The sequence below is a fragment of the Protobothrops mucrosquamatus genome, unplaced genomic scaffold, assembly GCF_001527695.2.
Source record: "Protobothrops mucrosquamatus isolate PMUCROS unplaced genomic scaffold, P.Mucros_1.0 scaffold1737, whole genome shotgun sequence".
Classification (NCBI taxonomy): Eukaryota; Metazoa; Chordata; class Lepidosauria; order Squamata; family Viperidae; genus Protobothrops; species Protobothrops mucrosquamatus.
In genome coordinates this window covers 89,713-109,377 of record NW_015387883.1, presented here as the reverse complement: position 1 = coordinate 109,377, position 19,665 = coordinate 89,713, and the positions used below count along the sequence as shown (strand labels likewise).

The 19,665-nt window shown below is 47.8% G+C and overlaps 2 protein-coding genes across 2 annotated transcripts in view; one reads left to right on the top strand and one right to left on the bottom strand.

Moving 5' to 3' along the window:
- Positions 1-1,636: 1,636 nt before the first annotated feature.
- NIT1 (nitrilase 1) lies at positions 1,637-10,025 on the top strand. Its single transcript, XM_015823002.1, has 6 exons — positions 1,637-1,711; positions 4,033-4,284; positions 5,069-5,172; positions 7,935-8,068; positions 8,846-8,971; positions 9,384-10,025. Exons 2-6 carry the CDS (start codon positions 4,043-4,045, stop codon positions 9,660-9,662), a joined length of 885 nt encoding a protein of 294 aa, XP_015678488.1. The 5' UTR covers positions 1,637-1,711; positions 4,033-4,042; the 3' UTR covers positions 9,663-10,025.
- Positions 10,026-15,853: 5,828 nt separating this feature from the next.
- Positions 15,854-19,665, bottom strand: part of DEDD (death effector domain containing) — an 8,023-nt gene continuing 4,211 nt past the window's right edge. The window contains exons 3-4 of the mRNA XM_015823003.2: positions 18,465-18,611; positions 15,854-16,230 (exon numbers count right to left, since the gene is read on the bottom strand). Of these exons, the coding sequence (XP_015678489.1) occupies positions 15,854-16,230; positions 18,465-18,611 (524 nt within the window). The remainder of the gene's footprint in view (positions 16,231-18,464; positions 18,612-19,665) is intronic.

Genomic DNA, 19,665 nt, shown 5'->3' with positions numbered 1-19,665 from the left:
CATCTTTGATGCGGGAATCTTGCTCTCAGCGCTTCTTTTTCCCGTAAATATGAAAGTATCCACATTTAAAACCAAAATTCTGCAACAGAGAGTGAAGGTGATTCCGCAGGCCTGAGAATCAGTCTAGCTTGGACGGTTGATTTCCGCCTGATACCCTCACTGGGGCATCCATCTTTGTTAAGGGCGCGGCTGAAACCTCCCAGGAGGCTGCTCGTCGCGGCCACGTGACGGGCCCGCGAGGAAAAAACGGCGAAAGGATGAGCGTTATTCAAATAAGGGAAGCGGAAGCGGAAATATAGTGGGCTGTATAGCGCCGGAGCCGCCATCTTTCTTACGGGCCCAGTGCACTTCCGGGATGGACTGAGCTGGAACGGAGGGAAGCGGCTGCTGGCGTGGAGGCTCCCCGGGGCGCGCGTGGGCCGCAGGCAGGAGCGGAATGTGGGGCGCTGGCGCTGCGGGGGTGGGGGTGGGGGGGCTGGCTGGAAGCAGTAGCTCCCTGTGCAAAACCAGGACCATCAAAAATCAGCCCATTTCCTTGCGGGGGGAGGGGGGTCCAGGGCATGGGATACCCCGTGTAGCAAGCTGTGCGAATGAGAGGAGAGGAGAGAAGAGGACAGAATACAGGATGGGAAGAGAAGAGAAGAAGAGAACGTAGAATAGAATAGAGGAGAATTGAATAGTCCATTTGTGTGTGTGTGTGTGTGTGTGTGTGTGTGCACTAAATGGGCAAGCTGCTGATTGGCATGGATTTCAAGCAGTCAAGGTATAAATAGGCTCCTAGCCTCTTGTTTCCATGATCTGTAACATGGGAATTATAGACTTGGCCCTTTTAAGAGGGCTGGACTTCAACTCCCAGGATTTTGCAAAGCTGGCTGGGGAATTCTGGGAGTTAAAGTTCACCCCTCTAAAAAGAGCCAAGTCTAAAAAACACTTGACTAGATCTACAACTAGGTCCATTGTGTTGTAGGAATATGCCATTGGTTCAAACTGAGGGGCGAGATGAAAGCTATGGGCAGGAACAGATGGCAAAGACGGTGTAGCTCTTAGATCTGTTGATGACTGATCTATCTGAGTGCCAAAAAACAAACAAACAAACTCAGAGACCACCAAGTACAGACAGTCCTTGACTTATGGCCGTGAAATATCTGTTGCTAAACAAGACAATTGTTAAGTGAGTTTTGTCCCACTTTGTGACCTTCCTTGTCACAGTGAATCCCTGCAGTTGTTAAGTGAATAACAGTTATTAAGTGAATCTGGCTTCCCCATGGACTTTGCTTGTCAGAAGATCACAAAAGGAGATCCCGTGACCCAGGACACTGTAACTGTCATAAATATGAGCCCATTGCCAAGTCTTTCAATTTTGATCACGTGACCATGGGGATGTTGCAACAATCATTAAGTGTGAAATATGAAATATAAAAAATTTTTTCACTGCCATTGTAACTTCAAATGGTCACTAAACGAATGGTTGTAAGTTGAGGGTTACCTGTACTTCACAGTTAATCCCTGAGCTGCAAATATTCTCTTCTATTAAAATAATTATTCTTCTCCAGGCTTGGAAGAGATTTTCCTTGAAGCTCAGAAAAAAACCCACTTCTCATCTTTTCGCATATTTTTCCAGGTTGAGAGGGGTGGTCCAGAAAACCTTGCAAATCCTTTGTGTTGCTGGGAAACACTTTAGAGGGATCCAGAGCCAGGAACCTGGCCACAGGTAACTAATTTAGGGGTGCTTTTTTGCACATGACAGCCTTGGAGCAGTAAGACAGGGTAGGAGAATGGAAAATTTCTCAATCAGAATAGAGTTAAGAAGGGAGCCTGGAGGTCTTCTAGTCCAACCCCTGATCAAGCAGGAGACCCTATACCCTTTCAGATAGGTGGCTGTCCAGTCTTTTCTTAAAAACTTCCAGTGATGACGCACCCACAACTTCTGGAGGCAAGCTGTTCCACTGGTTAATTGTTCTTACTGTCTTGAAATTTCTCCTTAATTCCAGGTTGCTTCTCTCCTTGATTAGTTTCCATCTGTTGCTTCTTGTCCTACCTAGGAGAATAGCTTGACTCCCTCTTCTGTGTGGCAGCCCCTCAAATATTGGAAGGCTGGTATCATGTCACCCCCTAGTCCTTTTTTCCTTTAGACTGGCCATTCCCAAATCCTGCAACCGTTCTTCCTATGTTTTAGTCTCTAGGCCTTTAATCATCTTAGTTGCTGTTCTCTGCACTTTTTCCAAAGTCTCAACATCTTTTTTGTAATGCGGTGACTAAAACTGGATGCAGTATTCCAGGTGTGGTTTTACTAAGGCTTTATTAAGTGGTACTAATACTTCATGTGATTCTATACCTCTGTTTATACAACCAAAGATTGTATTAAGTTTGTTGGTTGCTGCCGCACACTGCTGACTCATGTTTAAGTCATCGTCCACTAGGACTCTAAGGAAGCGGCCCCCAACCTTTTCGACACCAGGGACCAGTTCCGTAGAAAGAGGTTTTTCTGTTGAGCAGACGGCATGGTTTCATGTGCTGCCTGCATCCTGCAGATACAGCTTTGCTTGGTTGTGCGGCCCAGTTTCTGGCATGTTGTGGCCCAATGCTAGTCCATGGACCGGGGGTTGGGGACCCCTACTCTAAGGTCCCTCTCACAGTTACTGTTTTTGAACCAGGTTTTGCCTAATCTGTATTTGTAACTTTGGTTTTTCCTGCCTAGGTATAAATCCTTGCTTTTCTCCACATTAAATTTCATGTTGTTGGATAGGGCCCATTGTTCAAGTCTGTCAAGATCTTTTTGGATCCTGAGCTTGTCTTCTGGGGTGTTGGCTATTCCTGCCAGCTTAGTGTCATGTGCAAATTTGATGAGTTCCCCTTCTATTCCTTCATCTAAGTGATTGATGAAGATATTGAAGAGTACTGGGCCTAAGACGGAACCTTGTGGCATCTCACTGCTTACTTCCCTCCACGTAGATGTAGTACCATTAAGGACTACTTGTTGAGTTTGGTTTGTCAACCAGTTATAAATCCCTCTGGTGGTGAGGCTGTCTATCCCACATTTTTGTAGTTCACCAAGAAGTAGGTTGTGGTCTACTTTGTCGAATGCTTTGCTGAAGTCTAAGTATACTATGTCCACAGCATTTTGCTGGTCTACTAATTTAGTCACTTTGTCAAAGAATGAAATAAGATTGGTTTGGCATGATCTGTTTTTAACAAACCTGTGCTGGCTACTAGTTATAACTTCATTTGTTTCTAGATGTTCGCAGATCTGTTTTTTGATTATTTTTTCCAGTATCTTCCCAGGTATTGATGTTAGACTGATTGGCCTGTAGTTTCCTAGGTCTGTGTTTTGTTTTGTTTTAAGATGGGAATTTGATGTGAAGGTTGAAATAAAGTTCCAGCATTCTGAACTGCGAGTTACAGTTCAACCATATTGGAAGATAACTCTGATTTCAGGTGCTTTTTACAACTTGGTATGCGGTCTTCTCTAATTTATTTTCTTTGCAACCCTGTAAGGTATTCTGTTCCAGAATCAAGCATCAGGAATTGGTTTTTGTTTATTCTCAGAATTATGCTTTTTGCACCATATTATCTATGGTTTGCACAACTGAGTCCCATTTTTTTGAGATTTGCGTAACAGAGAACAACCATCCACCAAGTATATTGAGTACACAAAACACAGTAGGCTAAAATGTGGTGCTCTAGTTTGCGATTCAGTGTGTGCTCTGGATGCCGTCTTCTGTAATTTGATTGCTATTCAACCCTCTGAGCACTAAACAAGAATGCCAATTTGTAATTTAGGGATAGGAGCTCTGCCGTTGGAAATCTAGTTGAAATGTTGGGATTTTCAGAAAACTCATTTGTTGCCTTCCAATTTCAAGTTAGTGCAGGGAGATCCCAACAAACGTTTTCTTTCCCAGCAATCCAAAAAGATTAAGCATGCTAAAACTAAATGGAGAAGTTAAATGCTAAGTAAATTTCCTGTTTCTCCTCCAGGGGTGATGGCTTTTGCGTTCGAGTTCCTCTGACACCTGCTCCATATTTTCTGTCCAGATTCCAAGCGATGTCCTCGGGTGTGAGAGGCCCAAAGCCCCTCATTGCGGTCTGCCAAGTGACCTCGACTCCAGACCGAGAACACAACTGGGCAACCTGTTCGCAGCTTGTCCGGGAGGCAACTCGGCGGGATGCTTGCCTTGTCTTCCTCCCAGAAGCCTTTGACTTCATCGGCAGCAGCACGGAAGAAACGCTCAGCCTGGCGGAGCCCCTGGAGGGGGATTACCTTCAGCGCTACGTCAGCCTGGCCAGGTAGGACTCGCAGGGTGCCAGAATGGCTGGGGTGGCTTCTGAAAGAATGTGGATCCCTCCCAGTGGGGGCCTATCGACATACAGATAGGATGAATCATAAAAATGGTCACAGAACAAATCAATTTGGTCTCATGGTTAAGATGCCAGGCTAGAAACCAGGAGACGGTGAGTTCGAATCCTGCATGAAAGAGATCTGGGTAACTTTGGGCTAATTACCAGGAGATGGTGAATTCTAGTCCTGCCTTAGGCATGAGAACCAGCTGAGTGGCTTTGGGCCAGTCACCAGGAGATGGTGGGTTCACATCTCACTTTAGGTATGAAACCTGGTTGGGTGCCTTTGGGCCACTCTCAAGCCCACCCGCTCGCAGGGCTGTTGTTGTGGGGAAAATAGAAGAAGGAAGGTCTTTTAGGTACGTTTGCCAACTTTAGTTATTTATAAAAATAACTAAAGGCAAGATAAAACATCTAAAAAAATGTGTTCATCTCCTTAGGTTGGGGTTTCTCAACTTTAGCAACTTTAAGTCGTGTGGACTTCAACTCCCAGAATTCCCCATCCAGCGTAGTTGGCTGGGGAATTCTGGGAGTTGTAGTCCACACCTCTTAAAAGTTTCTAAGTCTGAGAAAGCCCAACCTAAAACGCTTTCAGGGAAAAAAGATTTTAGTTCTTGTAGCGGCTGCAGAGAACGTGTGGCTCCACCTTCTGTAGGTGCCACCAGGTGGGGAAGGGGAGAGCCTCAGCCAGGTAAGCACAGGTGGAAACAAGCCTTTGCTTCTCTCCGGACAGGGAGTGTGGAGTGTGGTTGTCCCTTGGAGGTTTCCACGAGAGGGGCAGAGACTGGGAAAGCACGCAACGGATCTACAACTGCCATCTTCTTGTGGATCTCAAAGGTAATGAAATGTCCGTAAATTAGGTGGGGGTCTCTTCTTGGCTCCCACCCCCCACCCCGATATTCCTGTAGCAAGAGAGCTCAGTCACAAGGGTGCTGAGTCAGGTTGGATTGCCCATGCTTCCTTAAAAAAAATCTGCTTTGCAGTGGTGATAGTTGGAAAAAACACTTAAATTTGACCATACATCAAACCTAAGACATTAAAGTGTGTTGACAAAGTACAGTAGCTGTGTTTACACAACTTGTTAAGTCAAAACAAAGTATCCAGGATGGCTGAGTTTAGACTTTTGTGTTCGATCAACAGCTAGTTTGTTTGCCTGCAGTGTGACTTGTTGTAGGACAAACACACTGTAATTTGCAGACACTGACTTATGGCTTACTTAGGGTGATGCAAAGCAGCTCTTTAAAGGTGCCTGTCAGATAGAAAAGCCTTTGGATAAATCCAAAGTTAAATCACACGGGGAACCTTAGGTGTAGTGCTGAAATTACATTTTGAAAGGAAGGCGGTAGAGGTGGAAATTTGCCCTGGAAAGAAACGGTAGCAGAAAAGGCAGGAGCTTGTCAGGTGTATTTCCAATAGAAGAGAAGGTTGGTAGCTCAGGGTTGAATTGTGGGGTCCTGGGTGTTTGGTGGTTTTCTTGCAGACGTTTCGTCAGCCAGCGAGGTAACATCATCAATGCTGCCAGAAAGAAAACAAGCTCAGAGAGCAACGCAAACATAGAAAGTAATATATTAACAGAATAACAGAGTTGGAAGGGACCTTGGAGGTCTTCTAGCCCAGGCCTTTTCAACCAGTGGTACGGGTACCACCTGTGGTACATTGGCACCTGGCAGGTGGTACGCGACCATCCTAGAAAAGTGTAGCGGGGGAGGGGAATGAGCTGAACCGGTGGCAGCACTGCCAAGCCTGAGCGAGAGACGGCTGGAGCTGCAGGGCTGTCAGGGCTCAGCGGAAGCGCCAGGATCAGTGCCGCTTTCCAGCTGATCGGGGCTGCTTTGGGGCTGTCAGGGCTCAGTGGAAGCGCCAGGATCAGCGCCAGGATCCAGCTGGAGCTCAGCACTGATCCAGACGCTTCTGCTGAGCCCTGAAGAAGCGCCGATCAGCTGGAATGTTGCAGCCTCTCCAGGGTCTTGTGATTTACATTCAGATGCTTGGCAACTGATTCATATTTATGACGGTCACAGTGTCCCAGGGTCATGTGAAGTGACCAAAACCTGCCTCAACCACCCAGCAGACGGGGGGAATAAAAACCAAACACCCTCCCACCCCCGCTGCCAATCCCCAACAGAAATGCTCACAACAGTGAAAACCTCGGACAGGAGAAAGAGTACGGCCAGGCGGGCAGGCAGGTGTCTTGCTCAGCTGTGCCCTGGGGGGCACTTTTTTCAGTGCCATTGTAACTTCGAACAGTCACTAAGCAAACTGTTGTAAGTCGAGGACTACCTGTACTTTATCACTTTTTTTCTTTTCTTTTTTGGTCATCAAGTTTTTGACACCTTGCTAGGCGACTGGTGGTACTCGGATGTTGCCATATCCTAAAAGTGGTACAATGGGTGAAAAGGTTGAAAGGCCCTGGCCTAGTCCAAACCCCTGCTCAGGCAGGAGACCCTCTGCCATTTCAAACAGGTGGCTGTCCTGCCTCTTCTTAAAAACCTCCAGTGTTGGAGCACCCACAACCTCTGGAGGGAAGCGGTTCCACCGGTCAGGAAGTTTCTCCTTAATTCCAGGTTTCTTGTCTGCTTGATTAGTTTCCATCCATTGTTTCTTGTCCTGCATTGAGATGCTTTGGAGAAGAGGTGGACCCTCTCTTTATTTTGTGGCTGCCCCTCCAATATTGGAAGATGCTATCATGTCAGCCCTGGTAGTTCTGAAAAGGAAAAATAAACGTGGGACTTCCCACCGTTTATTCTCAAAGTATTAGATGTTGGATCATCCAGTCAAACTGACTGGCAAGATAACTTTTTAATTCTGAAAATCTTTTTCCTGAAGTATGGAAAATTCCACTTTGGAAGGATCCGAATAAACTGTAACGGAATACAAAGAAGGCAACCAGGGTGATTTGGGAAAGGGAAAAAAGCATTGAAGAAAATGGGAAGGTGAGCTTGGAGATAAGACAGACCAGGCAGGGTAGCTGAAGGTGACTGAACATCCCAGGTTGGAAAATGGTGGCCTTAAATTACTGGAAGGCAGAAAAAAAAATATCCTGAAGATTAGAACAATTGGACATTGGGAATTATTCTTTGAAAGCATGCCATGGGATGCAATATAGGTAGTCCTCGACTTATGACAACTGAGCCCCAAATTTCTGTTGCTCAGCGAGGCAGTTGTCAAATGAGTTTTGCCCTGTTTTACGACCGTTCTGGCCACGGCTGTTAAGTGAACTACTGCAGTTGTTAAGTTAGTGGCACGGTTGTAAAGTGAATCTGGTGTTCCCCATTGACTTTGCTCGTCAGACGGTTGCAAAAGGGGATCACGTGACACACACACACACACACCGGGACGCTGCGACCTTCGTAAATATGAACCAGTTGCTGAGTGTCCAGATTTTGATCATGTGACCAGGGGATGCTGCAGCGGTCCTAAGGGTGAAAAATGGCTTTTCAGTGCCATGGTAACTTTGAACGTTCACTAAACAAACTGTTGTAAATCGAGGATCGCCTCCTGTAGCTGGCATGAACATTACGTGAAATTGTGGTTCGGTAGCTTTTGTCTGCTTCTAACCCTCCCGATCCTTCCTTCCTCCTTGGCGAGGCTGCTCTCAGGGTCTGTTGCGGCCGCCTATCGGAAGATCCACCTCTTTGACGTGGAGCTGGAGGGGAGGGTCTCCCTGAAGGAAAGCGCCTTCACCAACCCGGGCTCAGAGCTGGTGCCGCCCGTGCCCACCCCAGCTGGAAAGGTACGGGACTCAAGGTGGGGCCCGCGCCCTCACCTGTTGGGGGGGCCCAGAGGAGCACGAAGCCCTCCCTTCCCCATACCATCAATTTCCATGTGCAGGTAGTCCTCTACTTATGACCACCATTGAGCCCCAAATTTCTGTTGCCAGGTGAGTTTTGCCTCATTTTATGACTTTTCTCGCCACAGTTGTTAAGTTAGTCACGTGGCTGTTCAATGAATCCGGCTTCTGCGTTGACTTTGCCTGTCAGAAGGTCGCAAAAGGGGATCCCGTTTTTCCCCAGGGCTATTGTAACTTCGACTGGTCACTAAACAAACTGTTGCAAGTCGAGGACTATCTGTATGGAGACCAATTAATCATCCTTGCCTCTTCTTTACATTTTTAACTTTTAAATCCTATGTGTGTATTTTAATATTTGAGGGGGCCCCCGCCCCACCCAGAGCCCTCTCCCTCTGAGAGAGAGGGGCTGTTCCAATAAAAAGAACATGGAGCAGAATTAGGGTAGTGGGCAACCGGCCTGCGTTTACGACATCCGGGGGTCCTGGGATCGCCCGTTGTAACCTTCCTTGGGGCTTCCCAGCAAGCAAAGTCAAGAAGGTTTTGCTCAACGACCATCGGGGAAAAAGGTTGTATAATCGGGCGTGATTCACTTAGTGACAGAGGCTCCAGCTCCCATAGTGGTGTAAGCCGAGGACCGGCTGTGCTACCTAACCTCTTCCCAGTTACTCCCAGCAGGGGAGGCTCCTGGGCAGCTTCTCCCCAATTCTGCCCCTTCTCCAGGTGGGGCTGGCCATCTGCTACGACCTCCGCTTCCCAGAGATGTCCCTGGCTCTGGCCCAGGCGGGCGCAGAGATCCTCACCTTCCCGTCGGCCTTCACTGTGACAACCGGTGCTGCCCACTGGGAGGTAAGTCCCTCGGCCTTTACTGCAGGCAGTCCTCGACTTACAGCGCTTCATTTAGTGACAATGGCACTGAAAGCAAAGTGACGGCCGTTTTTCACACTCAACGACCGCTGCACCATGCCCACGGCCACAAGATCAAAATTCAGATACTTGGCAGCTGGTTCATATTTACGACCGTTGCAATGTCCTGGGATCTTTTTTGTGACTTTCCGACGAGCAAAGTCAGTGGGGAAGCCAGATTCATACCAACTGATCAACTGCAGCGATTCACTTAGCAACTGTGGCAAGGAAGATCGTAAAATGGGGCAAAATTCACTGAACAAATGTCTCATTTAGCAACAGAAATTTGGGGCTGAATTGGGGTCGTATGTCAAAGACTACAGGTGTTCTGTTCACGGCTTCCTCCTCTCCCCAGGTCCTGCTCCGAGCCCGTGCCGTGGAGACCCAGTCCTACGTGGTGGCTGCGGCCCAGACGGGCCAGCACCACCCTCGCCGCACCTCCTTCGGCCACAGCATGGTGGTGGACCCCTGGGGCAGCATCGTGGCCCAGTGCCAGGAGGGCCCCGGCCTCTGCTTTGCCGAAATCGACCTGGCTTACCTGCACCGCCTCCGCCAGGAGATGCCCGTCTTTGCCCACCGCCAGCCTCGCTTATATGGCCGGGCAGCTGCTGAGTGGGGCTTTGCGTCCCCTTGACGGGCTCAGCTGCCCCTCGGAGGGGGCTTGGCTGCTGCAGCTGGACTCTGCAGGGTGCAGGGGCTCCGGTCGGACAGGAGCTGCTGTCCAGAGGGAAAGTGGGAAGGAGAGAAACCGAATGCAGGCAACGTCTGAGCTGGGGAGGGAGGCGTTTCGACATACTCTCCCCCCCCTCATTGGAGCATCAGAAGTTTGCTTTTGAGTATTCAGACATTCGGGGTTTAGACTGGTGTGGGACCCCGTCGGTCACTTTCCCTCTAGAGCAGCTGCTTTCCTGAAATAAATTTTTCAGCCACACGGCTTTCCTTCCTTCACTTTAATCCAGCTCCTTTTTCTAAGCAGCTCAAGACTCCCTGTTTCCGTCTGATCAGAGGTGTCCAACCTCAGCAACGTTTAAGACTTGTGGACTTCAACTCCCAGAATTCCCCATACTGGCTGGAGAATTCTGGGAATTGAAGTCCACGCGTCTTAAAGTTTCCAAGGTTGGAGACCCCTGGTTTTGACAAAATAAGAAGTTGGGGTACTTCACCTTCAGAAGCATTGATTTTCTCTGCTAGAGTGTTTTTTTTTTTTTTTCAGTTTGTGTGTATTTTTATTTTTCACATTTTCGAACCACTCATCTCTCTCAAACTCTGGGCAGTGTCCCCCCCCCCCAATAAAGTATGTTCACTTTTTATGTGCATATATATGGGCACATACACATATATGTCTATGTTGCTCAGAGGCTTTGAAGATTCACGATTCACCATAACCTTATGATCACTTAAACTGCAGGAGTTTCTTATCGACCGTGGCAAAAGGAGGTCATAAAACCAGACATGACCCACTTAACAGGCGCCCTGCTTAGCAACAGAAATTCAACACACCTCATTACTGCAACACATGGAATTAGAGTAGAATTTAATTGTCAATATTGATTCAAGATTAAGCTTGTTCTACAAAAGACCTGGAATAGGGAGAAATCTGTTTTAAACATCTCTTGTTGACCAAACTTGATTTTTAAAACTTGATTTATTTTCTGTATTATAGAACTGATTTCAGCTAAGTCTGCTTGTGCACACTCGCACACGCACTCTTTATTTTGCACAAGCTGCCGCCAGCAATTGCCACATTTTATTCTGGTCAGAACCCACACGTGCCAAGGCTTTGGGGCTCCCGATAAACTATGCAAAATTGTCAGTCTCTGCTCAGCTCCTGTGGTTTAAGAGAGCTTGGCAGGCAATCCGTGGGAGAAGGGAAAGCGACCACGGGATCTCATTCGTCTCTCATGCAGAATTAGTCACGTGTCAGATGGTTCACAAACATTTTTGGCCATCTCCTGAACGTACACACAGATAGTCCTCAATTTACAACCATTTGTTTAGTGACTGTTTGAAGTTTCAAAGGCACTGAAAAAAATGACTTGGCGGCTGTTTTTCACATGACCTGCAGCATCCCTGCGGTCAGGTGATCAAAATCTGGATGCTTGGCAACTGGCATGTACTTAGGACAGTTGCAGAGTTCTGGGTTCATGTGATCCCCTTTTGCCACCTTCTGGCAAAGTGAATGGGGAAGCTGGATTCACTTAACAACCATGTTACTAACAACTGTGGTGAGAAAGGTCATAAAATGGGGCAAAACTCACTTCTTGCTTACAACAGAAATTTGAGATCGTCATTTCCTATAGTGGACTTGTAGGGGACAATAAGTTAAAATTGTTGCTCTTCACATAATTGATAGAACTTAAGCACCCCAAAGCAGATTGGTGGCTGTGATATGGCAGGGCTCAGATAATGGTGTTTTCAGGGTTGATCTAGTAACTGGGAGCTGCTGAGGTCACCAAATTGCAAATGAAAATTTCCAAAACTGTTATGTTTAGCCCCTCCACCTTAGAGAAATGGGAGTAGTTGCTTGTTCACCCTTTTACGTGGAAAACACACCAGAAAAAGACCTAGTGGTCCATCAAGTCTGCCCTTTGGGTTTGCTTTTGTTTTTAATTTGTTTATTCTTACTTATTAAATTTATTTTTATTTTATTTTTAAGTTCTCTCCGCTTTCAATGGAAGGCAATTTTGAGCCCTGAAAAGTTGAAATACTTTCCGCTGCAGTTTGAGCTCGGCTGAAGAAATGCATAAAGTGCTACCTTCTTAGGGTGGGTCCCCACTGACATCTATGGGAATGTCGTATCTAGAGCAATCCTAGCCGTGAAAGGCAGGGCTAAAAGTTCATGGAACAGAACCTCAGACGTGTGCAAAGCAGGGGTGGACGTTGCCAACCTCACTGGCCACAGTATTCTTTGACTTACAACCATTTGTTAACTGTTTGAAGCTGCAACGGCAATGAAAAAAGTGACTTAACTACCAATCCTCGCAGTCCTTAGGACTGTTGCAGCATCCCCGTCCTTATGTGATCCAAATTCAAGTGCTTAGTGACCAGCATGTATTCATGTATTTATTTATCACGCAAAGTATTAGTACCACTTTATAAAACTATAGTAAGGCCACACCTGGAACACTGCAGCCAATTTTGGTCACAATATCACAAAAAAAGATGTTGAGAGTTTGGAAAAAGTTCAGAGAAGAGCAACTAAGATGACCCAAGGCCTGGAGACTAAAACATACGAAGAACTGCTGCAGGACTTGGGTCTGGCTAATCTAAAGAAAACGGGTGACATGATAGCAATATTCCAGTTTTTGGGGGGCTGCCACAAAGAAAAGGGGGTCACGTTGTTCACCAAAGCACCAGAGGGAAGGACAAGAAACAATGGTTGGAAACTGACCAAAGAGAAGCAACCTGGAGCTAAGGAGAAGCTTCTAACAGTGAAGACAACAGGTGGAACAGAAGTTGCCTCCAGAAATCCTGGGTGCTCCATCACTGGAGGTTTTCAAGAAGAGACTGGACAGTCACTTGTCTGAGATGACATAGGCTCTCCTGCTTGAGCGGGGGGCTGGACTAGAAGACCTCCAAGGTCCCTTCCAGCTCTATTCCATGACAGTTGCAATGTCCCGGAGTCATGTAATGGCCATTCAAAGCCAGTTTCCGACAAGTGAAGTCAATGGGGGATGCCAGATTTGCTTAATAGCCACAATTTTCTTAACAACTGTAGTGGTTCGCTTAATGACCATGGCAAAAAGGTCATATAATTGGACACAATAATTAGCAATGGAAATCCTGATCCCAATCTTGGTCGTAGGTCGAGGACTACCTGTATCCAGAGAGGTTAGTGCCATAAAATTATTTCGGAATCTACAAGGTAGATCCTTGGCAACTTTACGACTTATGGACTTCAACTCCCAGAATTCTTCAGCCAGCTGGTTGAAGTCCACAAGTCATCAGGTTTCCAAGGTTGGAGACCGCTGACCCATCTAGGTTTTGAGGTGGAAACACATATTAGTTCTTGTAGAAAACCTTTCCAGGAGACCAACCGACTCCTCTGAGAAAGCTTTGTTCTGTTGGCACACACTACTCCAGGGACCCCAACAGCTGCACCAAAAAAAGGCAGAAGAATTTTTTTATTATCATCATTTCAGAAAAAAAAAACAAACCAAAAGGTACATTAGGGAATATGACCAGTTGCACTGACATTTCCTTAAAAAAAAAAAATAAAGAAGTCACCGATTTTACACAAGTTTGTGCCAGAATTATCATGAAATAACCGGGTTTGCAATGATTGGGCTTTTGTGTACTTCCCGAGGCAGCCGGGGGGGAAGAGGGGAAAAGCCCAAGCGAAGGGCCGCTCGCTTGGGGACAGTTTATGCAGCCAATGGAGCCAGGGCTCATCATTTTTCCTGGATTCACTTCAGATCGGAAGCGGGTCTTTATAGAGAAAAAGTTGGGGAACTTGAGATGAGCTGCCCAGTGCTTTGGATTTGGAAAAAGGGGGCCCCATTTTTGACCCCAGCATGAAAGCCAATGCAGCCCCCGCTGGCAGCTCACCGAAGGGGACACCTCAAAAACGGCCTGTGCAATTTTAGGGTGGGCAGCTGTGCAATTTTAGAAAGAGAGGCGCCCGCTTGGGTGAGCTGCACGAAGGCGCCACGTTCGCTCTTTCGCGCAGGCTCCAAAGCATGAGGGCCTCTTCCGAGCCAAATCCGAAGCGCCATTAACAACCTTCGTTCTTCTCCAAAGTGAAAAAGCCGCTGCCAGCAAATAGAGAGGAGCGAACAGGGAAATCGCAACACAAACCCGTACAGATTGAGTCTCCGGGTGAATTCAATGCCCTTTTATTATCTTCTCTGCAGGACGGAAATCCGCTTTTCCTGTAAGTCCCCCCCCCCCCGTGAAACGCTCCACCTGAGCTTCTGGCTGTATACACTGGACGCTTGCTGGGCGCCTCCCAATTCCTTCCCCTGCTGGATGGAGTCAAAAGGCGGCCCCTCCACCATCTTGAAAAAGCAACCGGGGGGGTCTTTCCTGGGACAGCCCCCCCCCAAAGAGAGAGGCCCGGCTGCTGCTTGTCAAGGCTTTCCCGTGATTTAAGGGGGGCAGAAATAAAATACGTGTGCGAGGACCCAACAAAAAGAAATCCAGCGCAAATCACAGAACCGATTCTTTCCTTCCTTCCAAGCTGGTTCTGTTCTATTTTCTCGACCAACGGAGCCGCAGCAAATCCCACAGTTGACGGGGAAAAGAGAGGGGGAAAAAAAAAAGAGATGCCCTGCCAAGGCCTGTGGGGCTACCAAAAACGTAACCCCACAGCTGAACCCCGGCAGAGTCCCCTGGCCATCTCCCCAAAGAAAAAAGAAAATTCAGATGCCACCAGCGCTGCGCTCAGCACCATGGGGAGCGAGGGCAGGTGCCTCTCCTGTCTGCCTCCGAGCGTCTTCCAGAGCTATTCAGTTTTGCACCACTGGTGGGGAAGTCGGGACAGGGGAAACCCCTGGAGGAACAGACCAGTCAGCTAAACCAACGGGATCCCCCCCCAAAGCTGGCCCCGGCCACACGGGGTGCCCCTCCTAAGCTCGGGCTCCTTCTCTAGCGGGCAGAGGTCTTCCTTTCTTCCCCTCTCTGGGCCAACCACCCCAGGTGGGCAGCTGTCCGCCGAGGTTGCACAGCTGAGGAGGGGAGAGGAAAGACCGTTCTTCATCTTTGGAGGCGAGGAAAAGGCACAGGTGGGATGGTGGGAAGGAGGGCAGGGAGAGAAGAGCCAAGAGATGGTCTTGGGGGAGCTGCTTAGCCAAAGGGGGGGCTCCTATTTCAGGGGTCTCCAGCCCTGGCAACTTGGGAGACTTGTGGACTTCAACTCCCAGAATTCCCCAGCCAGCAATGCTGGGAGTTGAAGTCCACCAAGGTTGGAAAGCCCCGTCCTATTTGACCCACAAGGAAGTCTCCTCCCCCGCCCCAAAGTGGGGTTCAGGGTAGCAGCCCTGGCTCAAATCTCCCCTCCCTCTCGTCTTTAGACCCACATCTCGTGCCCCACCATGGCTGCTTCCTTCGCATGAGACCCCCTCCATCAACACACAACCCTGGCCCTTCCCTTGTCAAACCGTGACTAAACCCGAACCCCTGCTTTAAGACCACTCCCCCATATGGGGAGCAGCTCAGTGCAAATGAAAAACAAAAAGACAACGGAGGAGGAGGCAGAGCCCCCTCCCCTGCCTACGAGCCCAGGTCTCCCTTTCCGTCCCGTCCCTCGCAGCTTCCGAGAGAGGCGGGAAGAGGGACCCGTGGACAAGAACAGCTTTCACAGGAAGGGGCGGGCTAAGGGCCTGCCTTTGGGGGCCTGGTGTCGGCCTTGCTTGGGAGGGGGCGGCGGCAGGCAATCGAACTGATGGCAACGATACCAAAAACAACAGAAAGGTCGGACGGCACAAGAGAGGAGGCGGTAAGAAAGAACCAGCGATAAGAAAGAACCGCCGAGCATCTTTTTTGGGGGGGCTCCCTGATGCTCAGCGAGCCCAGAAAAAGGGGCTCCTTCGAGGCAGGGGGGGTGGAACGGCCTCTCCGACACTCCTGCCCCCCCCCCCGTTTCCAGTTCCCACCTGGGGGAATGAAGAAGAGGAAAAAAAGACCAGCGTATCCTCCCACGGAAAAGACTCATTCAGTACGTGACCGATTTCGTTCCTCGGAGATATTCCCCCCCCCTCTCTTTTTTTTAAGGAAAATAATTTTGCGAAACCAAACAAAACGAAAAGTTCCTCCTCCAAAGGGGGGCCCAGAGGAGAAGGAGAAGGAAGAAAAAGGAAAAAGAAAACATCCGCCACCAGAGAGCCGTCAAGGCGCCGTCTGCAGCATCAAGTTCCTCAGGAGTTTCTGCCGGCCAACCTCGTAGTCTTCTTCGTCCACGTTGACCAGGAGTTTGATGGCCTCGTGGCCCACGGCTTGCTTGAGCGAGTCTGTGATGAAGACGCCCTTCAGGGCCTCCAGCAAGGAGCCGTTGATGTAGTCGCGCCAGAAGGCGTCCAGGTACGTCAGCTCCGAGAACTTTATGTCACAGATGATGGAGCCCAGATCCCGGGATTTCAGGATCGTGTTGGCCTGGCTGAAACGTTCAAACTGGCGCTCCAGGGGGTCCTGCTTGTTGGAGAAGACATTGCCCTCCAGGGCGCTCTCGTGCTGGCAGTACTCGGCCCGGACCCGGAGGCGGATATCTGCGAGGGAGACACCGGCCGGGGGGGGGGGGGAGAGACACGTTAAAGGCAAAGCGGCCCAAGCCTCGGCGAAAATCTCAGCTGAGGAATTTTTGGCTACGGGGGAATGTCAAAATCTGGCCCGGCTCGGAAGGAGCCCCGGGAAGGGCAGAGCTTAAGCGAGGGAAGGCTGTGCGTTTATTTTTATCTGTTTATTTTATCCTGCCTTTATTGTTTTTATACACACACACACACACACACACACATATATATATATATATATTTCTAATAACATTAAAACTAAAACAGTGACTCCTGGGTGTGATCATCTTCCCAAAAAACAAACTGTGAACACCAGGAGTATATCAAACTTTGTATAGTTTGATATACTCCTGGTGTTCACAGTTTGTTTTTTGGGAAGATATATATATATACACACACAGAAAGTTTTTCAGACAGACCGGTCTGATTGATTGCACCTTGGCATTTTTTTGACTGCTATACTGCAGTTCTACTTTTTTATAATCACTTTTGCCTTGCCGCCCCCAAACTAGGGGCATTAAGCAGGCTCAAGTCGCAACTGCGATACATTCTTTGTCAGCAAAAAAGAAATCTGAATATATATATATACATATATATACATACTAATATAATATAATATAATAAATGTAATGTAATGTAATATAATATAATATAATATATACCCTTCCTCCTCCTATTTTCCACACAAAAACAACAACCCTGTGAGGTAGGTTGGGGCGAGCGAGAGGGACTGGCCCAAAGTCATCCAGCTGGCTTTCATGCCTAAGGTGGGATTAGAACTCAGAGTCTTCTTGTTTCTAGACTTCGCCGCTACATCAAACTGGCTCTCTAAGTGGAAAACGTGACAATCTAGTCTAGCTTGCTCTACTCACACAGCTAGTCCTCGATTTACAACAGTTTGTTTAGTGACCGTTGAGCGTCACAACGGCACTGAAAAAAAGGGACTTATGGCCATTTTTCACACAATCGTTGCAGCATCCTCTTGGTCACGTGATCAAAACTCAGACACTTGGCCATCTTTTTTAGCTTTTCTCAACTCTACATTGACTTCCATCCGTCGTCACCTCATTTCATCGGAATCTTTGCCCTTGTTCTTGAATCTGTTCAGGCGGGCAGCCGTTGCCCCAGCATTCTCATTGGTAGACATTGTGAATGTTATATAGATGTGCCTTTAAACCCGACAGCGCCCCAACACGTTGCGCCGAACTGCTGGAGCTGCGAAACTCCCCACTCTTAATTTTAAGGCATGTGGACTTCAACTCCCAGAATTCCACAGCCAGCATTGCTGGCTGTGGAATTCTGGGAGTTGCAGTCCACATGCCTTAAAATTGTCAAGGTTGAGAAACACTGCTTTAGAGTCTAGCACGGGGGTAGGCAACCTCGGCTCTTTTATGACTGGTGGACTTCAACTCCCAGAATTCCTGAGCCAGCATGGCTCAGCTTGGAAACCTCTCCCTTTCCCCTCAGCGTGGCTGGCTCAGGAATTCTGGGAGTTGAAGTCCACCAGTCATAAAAGAGCTGAGGTTGCCTAGCCCTGGTCTAGCACGTGCTGCCACGACTCCGTGCTACGAACATCACCCCCATCTGATTATCAAAGGCCAAATCTTCTCTGCTGGAAAGGCCCCTGGTTTTTTCAGGCATTATATTTTGCTTTCAGAACTGTGGGAGGGAGGGAGGGAAAGACTTACGGATTCCCACAATGGAAGGATGGCTGGATGGATGGCTGGATGAAGTTAATGGAATTGGCAGAGATGGCAAAATTGACAATTTATTTTATTTGACTTGACTTCTATAGCCTCAGCAAATGAGCCTGGGTGGATAATTTCTTTAATTTTGATTAAAGAAATGACTTTTTCTAGTTCTGTTCTTACTTGGAAAAACCTTTTTTTGCTTGAAACAGAAAGAAACAAAACTTTAATTTCAGGAGTTGACGATTAGAACTGTTTACGATTACAGAAATACTTCGTACTATCGTTCACCTTTTAGAGTAACAGGCTACTTATAGTTTATGTTTGTATCTCAACGGAAGAAAACCAGAAATCCCTCCTATCTGGTCCTTCCTTTTCCTTGTTCACACTCCTAACCGTGTTTCTTTCCTGCCTTTCTTTTTTCTATCTCTCGCTTTTTCTGTTTGCTTCTCTTTTAATTTTTTTGTTGAAACTTAATAAAGTCTTTTTTTTAAAGACACACAAGGTGGCTGTCGGGAACCTCACCGCAGGTCTGTTTATCCTTCGGGTCTGGCGTCACGGACTTCCTTCTTTTCCGCTGATTCCCAAGCAGCGCCCTTCCCCGGCCGGACCTCTTGGTGCAGATCTGGGGGCCCGAAGAGGAGCAGCAGACCAGCGGGTGGTGGGGAGGCACTGTGGGACGCAAAGATGGAGAGTTCAAGGCCAGACTAGGTTGGCTTTGGGTGACACAGAAAAGAAGCAAAGTCAGCTGGATGTAGCCGTTTAGTGCTGAAGGAGAGAGAGACTGGGAGATGGTGAATTCTAGTCCTCCCAAAGGCGTGGAAACTGTCAGGTGGCTTGGGACCAGTCTCTGGTCTTGCAGAACCAGGATAGTCATTCTTATTAGCCCTGCAAGGTAGTCCAGACAAGAAGCGCCACAAGGAGTACTAGCCCTACCTGTCTGGGGAATTCTGGGAGTTGAAGTCCACCCATCTTAAAGTTGCTGAGGTTGAGAAACACTGAGTTGTGTAAACAGAATTTTGCAAGACTGAAAGACCTCTGTTACCTTCCTTTTGCTCTTTGGAAAGCCAAGGAAGGTCTCTTCTGAAACGCTCCCCACGCCCCTTTATTCCTATGGGCTGAGAGACCCTCACATGCCGCTTCCCCAAATTGCGTTTCCCGACGTCATTCTCACGGATCATTGCAATTCGCAGAGGCAAAGAGGAGATTTGCTCAGGTGTCCTGGATGCTGTTTTTTTATTTTTTTTAAAAAAAGGGGCACTCATTGCGATAAGAGTTTGCATGTCTTTCCTATCTAAAAATGACAGGAAATTAGTTTGGCAAATATGCTGCTGACAGCTGGCAATGTACTGTAGAACGCAGAACATAGAATCAAAAGGTTGGAAAGGACGATTCAGGGGTTTGGGTTACGTTTTATGGGTTTTATAGTCGGGGTGTGTGTGTTTATTGTTGTCGTGAGCTCCCCAGAACTGTGTTTTAAGATATATCCAGACAAATCCTTTAATTAAATAAATAAGAACACAAGACAGTTGTGAAGGACTGCTTGTTCTAGCAACAGTTTGTGCACTAGATCAGACCAAGTTCAGGATTTGGGGAGTGACTTTGATCTGTACAACACGCTAACCACAAAAATCCAAAACTAGCCAGGTTCGTTCATGTTGTGTAAAACGGGATGCTAGGTAGTGTTTCCTCTCTCTCTCTCTCTCTCTCTCTCTCTCTCTCTCTC